Consider the following 7,500-nt stretch of genomic DNA (forward strand, 5'->3'; position numbering starts at 1 on the left):
TATGAAGAGATAAGTAGAATAAATAAAGGGAGGAATAGATAAACTGATAAAAACATAAACAAAATAAAAAAAAAAAACTAGTTCGTAGATTAATCAATAAATAAATAAATAATATGAGAAATAATAAAAAAAAAACACGAATTAGTTGAAGTGAAAAAGAGAATATAAAACAATGAATAAGAAACAAAAACAATAACAAGGAATAACAAAAAAAATAAGAAAATGAATAAATAAAAGCAGGAAAAACAAAAAATTAATAGAAGGAAAAAAGGAAAAAATAAACGAAAATTAAGAAATAAAATAATAACAAGGAAGAACAAAAAAAATAAATTAAAACACTAAAAACTAACACACGAATAAAAAAAAAAGGCAAAAACAGGAAGATAAAAATAGATACAAGAAAAAAAATTGAAAACTAAAAGAAACAAAGATAAAAAGAAAGAACATTAATTAAAAATAAAACGAATAAATAAAAACACAAAATTTACATACGAAAAAAAATGAAAAGAAAACACACAGATATCAAAATTAATACAAGGAAAACGAAAATTAAATGCAATTCCAAACATTTACAAATATTTCCAAACATTTCCAAGCATTTTTAAACATTTCCAAATATTTCTAAACATTTTCAAGCATTTCCAAACATTTTCAAACATTTCAAAACATTTTCAAACATTTCCAAATATTCCCAAACATTTCTAAGCATTTTCAAACATTTTCAATCATTTCCAAACATTTTCAAACATTTACAAACATTTACAAATATTTCCAAACATTTCCAAGCATTTCCAAACATTTCCAAACATTTTCCAAACATTTCCAATCATTTCCAAGCATTTTCAAACATTTCCAAACATTTTTAAACATTTCCAAACATTTCCAAACATTTCCAAGTATTTCCAAGCATTTCCAAGCATTTTCCAAACATTTCCAAACATTTCCAAACATTTTCAAACATTTCCAAACATTTCCAAGCATTTTCAAACATTTCCAAACATTTCTAAACATTTTCAAACATTTCCAAACATTTCCAAACATTTCTCGGTTCATTAAATTATTTACTGACTTTTTTCCTGGATCGTGTTGATTTAATCTCCAAGGAAGTGTTTTTTTAATGCTTGTATCGCTTTACACACAAGAGAGAGAGAGAGAGAGAGAGAGAGAGAGAGAGAGAGTGCATCGTATATAATTGGCACAGTACATACCAATCACGACCACCACCACCACTACCATCACCACCACCAATACTGCTACTACTACTACTACTACCACCACCACCACCACCACCACTACTACTACTATTACTACTACTACTACTACTACTACTACTACTACTACTACTACTACTACTACTACTACTACTACTACTACTACTACTACTACTACTACTACTACTACTACTACTACTACTACTACTACTACTACTACTACTACTACTACTACTACTACTACCACGATTATTACTACCATTCCTCCACTAATATCTTTATCAGGACAAGGAAAGATAAGGATTACTGCTATCACGAGAGAGAGAGAGAGAGAGAGAGAGAGAGAGAGAGAGAGAGAGAGAGAGAGAGAGAGAGGAAGGAAAAGGAGCGGTGCTGGATCGCGTCACACACAGATAGGATATCCCGCCACGACTCCAACATTGAAATTAGACTCTCTTTAACGGGGAATTTGCCTTCTTTCATTTGTCACGTGACGCAAAACCACCACCACCACCACCACCACCACCACCACCACCACTATTACTACCACCACCACCACTACTACTACTACTACTGCTACTACTACTACTACTACTACTGCTGCTGCTGCTACTACTACTACTACTACTACTACTACTACTACTACTACTACTACTACTACTACTACTACTATTACTATTATTACTACTACTGCTACTACTATTACTATTACTACTACTATACTACTAATAATACTACTACTACTAATAATAATAATAATAACTATTACTATTACTAATACTAATACTACTACAGCTATTACTATTACCACTACTACTACCACTGCTAACAATTACTACCACTACAAAACAACAACAACAACAACAACAACAACAACAACATTTTCTACTACTACTATTACTACGATTACTACCACCACTACTACCACCATTACTACTACCACCACCACTACTACTACTACTACTACTACTACTACTACTATTACCCTCTGACTGATACTATTAAATTAAAAGAAAACGTGACGCTGCTTCAAAGTACCACTCTAAAAACACAGCAAAAGGCTTTCACTGATGAGGGATTTTTGTTTCTTGTCTTTATTTCCTGAAGAATAATGATTAATGAGCATCTGTCCAACGCAAAGTGATAAAATAAATAAAAGAGCTCCTAATTAGAGAGAAAACGGGAAAAAATCAGGGGGAAACATATATTTTTGAGTGAGAGAGAGAGAGAGAGAGAGAGAGAGAGAGAGAGAGAGAGAGAGAGAGAGAGACATAACGCCATACTCAGAAACGCTTTCCTCTCTCACCCCGACCATTTTCAAAGAACACAGAGACGAATAGCACAGTTCTATACAGTATTTTTCGTGTTCATAGTGCAGAAAACTTGTTAACATGTCACTAGTTACAGAAACATCCTTAAAAACTTGTGTCACTTCAACTAGAGCCCTTTAAAAACAGTGAAGGTGTCAGTAGAACTACAGAAACACCCTTAAAAACCCGTGTCACTTCAATTATAGACCCCTTTGATAATGCAAAAACTTGTTAACATGTCACTAAAATTACAGAAACATCCTTAAAAACCCGCGTCACTTCAACTAGAGACCTTTGATAATGCAAAAAACTTGTTAACATACTAGAATTACAGAAACATCCTTAAAATCCAGTGTCACTTCAACTAAAACCCTTTGAAAACAGTAAAGGTGTCAGTAGAACTACAGAAACATCCTTAAAAACTCGTGTCACTTCAACTAGAGCCCTTTGAAAACAGTAAAGGTGTGTACAGCGCGGAAGTGTTTCAGAATAAGAGCCACAATCACTAACTCTACACACAAAGGGGAAAGACCACACAGTTAGCCAATGCAGTTTCCCCTTGAAGAATCACCCGGGGCTTTTACGTGACTCAGGAAATATCATCTATTACAATTCCTGCCATTTAGTGGTGACAGTTTCCCGCCGGACGCGTGTGTGTGTGTATCAGAGTGGGCCGTGACATTACCGCGAGTGTCAGAAGCAGAGGTACAGAACTTTATTGGGAAAAATTGACAGGAAAAGCTTCGTGTACAGTATCAATAACAGGAGTAACGTAAAGGTTTTCTCAGTCACACAAATACGCATTCAAAAACGCCTTGATCCCTCACCACGATAGTTTTCCAAGGCCACAAAGACAATAAACCGAGTTCTCGAGGCAGTTTCTCCTTATAACAATCTATAATCTTGCCAATCCATCACCGGAACCATAAAAATATCCTTAGAAACATGAACATCTTCAACTAAAGTAGTGATGTTGAGAGAAAAAATGCAGTTTAACCCCTTCATTACTTGGATACATTTGGTGAGCTTTGGGTATGATAAGAAGGGTTTTTTTTCTGACATTAGAAAGGGTCTATGGAGGTCAGAAGGTTAGTGGCTACAGTCTTCACTATTCTAATCCCCCACATGGGTTTCTGAAGCTGTATAAAATCACCAAATAGTAAGAATAATGGAGCCCCCTCACACACACACACACACACACACACAGAGAGAGAGAGAGAGAGAGAGAGAGAGAGAGAGAGAGAGAGAGAGAGAGAGAGAGAGAGAGAGAGAGAGAGAGAGAGAGAGAGAGAGAGAGAGAGAGACTAAATTTTCCGTGTTTTAGCATTTAAGTGGTAACAATGAAAAAATAGCGACCTGTTTACAGACTAGGAAAAGAACACAAGCCTGCAACGAAGGAAACACACAGATAAATTAAATAAACAGATAACATAAATAGATAAACAAGTAAAACCGCATTCAAGTTATCTAAATCACAAAAAAAAAAACTGAGAAAAAATTATATAGAGCGTAAAGTGACCATTATTATTATTATTATTATTATTATTATTATTATTATTATTATTCTGTGTATCGTTCACAGTATACATGACTCACCTCTGACTCAACAAATATACAAATAATAAAATGCACAACTTCATAAACACACACACACACACACACACACACACACACACACACACACACACCAATAGAAACAGTCACTACAACATTATTACAACACAAGATAAAGGAGAAATCACTTAGTTATCTTTCTTATCATTCAATACAGCTGTACATGACACGGGAACCCACTTAGAAAAAAGATAAATAAATAAATAAAAAAAGAGGACGACGAACAGTGAATAAGTGAATAAGTGAACAAAGAAGAGGAATGAAGAGAAATATACATAAAAAAAAACTCAACTACAAAATATGACCTTCAGATAACAAGCTTTAATTATAGAAGCATAACGTGTCACCGGAAGAAATAAGACAAAGAAAACGGGAAACGGAAAGAAAAATGAAGAGGGGGAGCTTCAGAAAAACGGACTAAAAATGGTACAATGATAAAATAAGCTGTATAACTATGAATAATATCAAAAGTGAATGAATAATACGAACTTAGACGTGAGTGAAAGATATAAAGTTACTGGAAATAGGATCATGAGGAGGAAAATAAGAAAAGAACAAAGACAAAAAGGCATAAAAATGGGAAAATAGTCATTATTGTTTTTGTTAATTGAAGAAGAGGAGGAGGAGGAGGAGGAGGAGGAGGAGGAGGAGGAGGAGGAGGAGGAGGAGGAGGAGATAGTGTCTGATATAAGAAAAATAAATGAACAACAATGAAGACAAAGAAATTATACACGTAAGTAGTAGTAGTAGTAGTAGTAGTAGTAGTAGTAGTAGTAGTAGTAGTAGTAGTAGTAGTAGTAAGTGATATGAAAAATTACCTTGTGTTTTTCTTTCCACACACACACACACACACACACACACACACACACTCTCTCTCTCTCTCTCTCTCTCTCTCTCTCTCTCAACAAACCACTTAACTAGCTTTCCTCTCACTTCCTCTCCCTATAAGCACCTCTCCCTTCCTCTCCCTGCCACTCTCTGCCAACTCTCCCTCTACTCGACCTAATAGCTGCTCTCACTCCTATTAACTTATCAACTCTCCCTTATATCCTAACCTAACCTATCCTATCCTATCCTATCCTATCCTATCCTATTCTATCCTAACTTAACTTCCTTCTCTATTTTCTCTTTCCTTACTTTTCTTTTTTCTTATTCTATCAGTGCCTCTTCTATTTTCTCACCTTTATCTCTCTCTCTCTCTCTCTCTCTCTCTCTCTCTCTCTCTCTCTCTCTCTCTCTTTCTATCAATACGTTTTTTTTATTTTCTCTTGTGTCTTCTCTTTTTTTTCTCTCTCTCTCTCTCTTCTATCCTTTTTTTTCTACTCCTTTCCTCTTCCTCTTCTGTTGCGCTATCTACGTATATTTATCCTTTCTCTTACTCCATATCCTGTCCGTTCTCTCTCTCTCTCTCTCTCTCTCTCTCTCTCTCTCTCTCTCTCTCTCTCTCTCTCTCTCTCTCTCTCTCTCTAACCCATCTCTCTCTCTTCTCTCATCTCTCTCTCTTCCTGTAACCCAATCAATTCACCTTCCACTCGATCTACTGTCTCTTCTCTATTCCTTCTCCTCTCTCTCTCTCTCTCTCTCTCTCCTCTATCCTTTCCATTTTCCCCTTTTACTGTTACTCCTTCCATTCACTCCATCTCCCTTGATTTCCTACCCTTCCTCTTCTCTCCCTCCCTTCACCAACGCGTCTCACTGCCTCTCTCTCTCCACACAGGGATGAAAAGTACAACGTGGTGGCGGTACGAGGGAAGCTGTCAGTGGAAGTCGAGCAGAAGAAGAGACTTGGAGCATGGGGAAAGAGAGTACTGGTTCTAGATGGCGCCACTCTCTACGCCTATAAGCTCAAGGTAAGGTCATAAGGGAGGTCAGAGAGGGAGAGGGAGAGAGAGAGAGAGAGAGGTTAATAAAGAAACAAGGACGCAAAAAATTGACTGAAAAAGAGACAAAAGCGAAAAAGAAATAAAACAAACACAAAAATAAGACAAAAAAACGAAAGTAACAGAGAGAGAGAGAGAGAGAGAGAGAGAGAGAGAGAGAGAGAGAGAGAGAGAGAGAGAGAGAGAGCAATATTGTGTCTTCTCTCTCTTCCTTCGTTTTTTTCAAGTTTGTGTTTTTTCTATGTATTTATTATTTTTTTTTATTGATGTGGTTTGTGTTTAGATGATGGTGGTGGTGGTGGTGGTGGTGGTGGTGGTGGTGGTGGTGGTGGTGGTGGTGGTGGTGGTGGTGGTGGTGATTCAGTATAAGGTCACGGTTAAGGGTTAGAAGGTCAGGAAAACACCTTAAGACACTGAAACATAGATAGAATTAGCAGCATCTTACCTGTTGTCCCCTTAAACCCTTTCAATACTGGGACACAATTTCTTACCTTGAGATTCGTGTACGATTAGACCATTTTATTGACATTAGGAAGGATCTATGGAGGTCAGAAGATTAATGGCCACAGTCTTCATTATCCTAATCCCTTACATGAGTTTCTGAAGCTGTATAAAATCACCAAATAGTAAGCAGAATGAATATGGAAACGCGTCATGGTACTGAAGGGGTTAAGAGACAGTGAAAGGGTTAAAAGTAATGAAAAGTTATGAATTCAGGAAAAAATAATGGGATAGAGATGAAATAAAGTTTCGAATCCCACTGAGAAAGAGATTGGTAGAATAGAGTGGTGTTTGATATCATTATTCAACCCTATTGTATTTCTTCTCTCTCTCTCTCTCTCTCTCTCTCTCTCTCTCTCTCTCTCTCTCTCTCTCTCTCTCTATGGATCGAGATGTAACCGGATATTTTCTTGAGTTGAAGGAAAGGAAAGGAGAGAAAAAGGAGGAAGACTAGAAAATAACAGAAGAAAGAGAAAAAGAGTAGATAAAAGGAAAGGAAAGGAGAAATGGAGGAAAGACGGAAGGAAAAAAAAAAAGGAGGAAGAGTATATAGAGAAAAGGAGAAGGGAGAAAGAAAGAAACGGAGGAAAGAAGACAATAAAAAGAAGTAGAGATAGAGAGAGAGAGAGAGAGAGAGAGAGAGAGAGAGAGAGAGAGAACTGACCACACCTGAAGGTTAATTTACGCACACTTGTCTCTCTCTCTCTCTCTCTCTCTCTCTCTCTCTCTCTCTCTCTCTCTCTCTACATAACTAAATTTCAACATGTCCTCAGAATTTAGATTTATATGTTAATGCATCCCACAACCTCTATTAATCTACCTATCTACCCATTTATCCACCTCTCCTTATCATTCCCTATCTTCCTTATCTCCATCTTTACCTTCCTTCATCTCTATCTTCATCTATTAAGGAAGCTGTAAGAAATGAGCAGGCCTAAATGAGAGAGGTCTATTTTGATGGTACTGTATGTTTAGTTATGCAGG

At 36.5% G+C, this 7,500-nt stretch overlaps 1 protein-coding gene and 1 long non-coding RNA gene across 2 annotated transcripts in view; both read left to right on the forward strand.

Moving 5' to 3' along the window:
• Window positions 1–4,704, forward strand: part of LOC123514255 — a 5,458-nt gene extending 754 nt beyond the window's left edge. Inside the window, exon 2 of the long non-coding RNA XR_006677549.1 lies at window positions 4,293–4,704. This is a non-coding gene — a long non-coding RNA (uncharacterized LOC123514255). The remainder of the gene's footprint in view (window positions 1–4,292) is intronic.
• Window positions 4,705–4,805: 101 nt separating this feature from the next.
• LOC123514247 (bromodomain-containing protein DDB_G0270170-like) overlaps window positions 4,806–7,500 on the forward strand; it is a 17,147-nt gene continuing 14,452 nt past the window's right edge. Inside the window, 2 exon segments of the mRNA XM_045271995.1 lie at window positions 4,806–4,868; window positions 5,853–5,985. Of these exon segments, the coding sequence (XP_045127930.1) occupies window positions 4,846–4,868; window positions 5,853–5,985 (156 nt within the window). The 5' untranslated portion in view covers window positions 4,806–4,845.

The sequence above is a fragment of the Portunus trituberculatus genome, chromosome 5 (genome assembly GCF_017591435.1).
Source record: "Portunus trituberculatus isolate SZX2019 chromosome 5, ASM1759143v1, whole genome shotgun sequence".
NCBI classification, from domain to species: Eukaryota; Metazoa; Arthropoda; class Malacostraca; order Decapoda; family Portunidae; genus Portunus; species Portunus trituberculatus.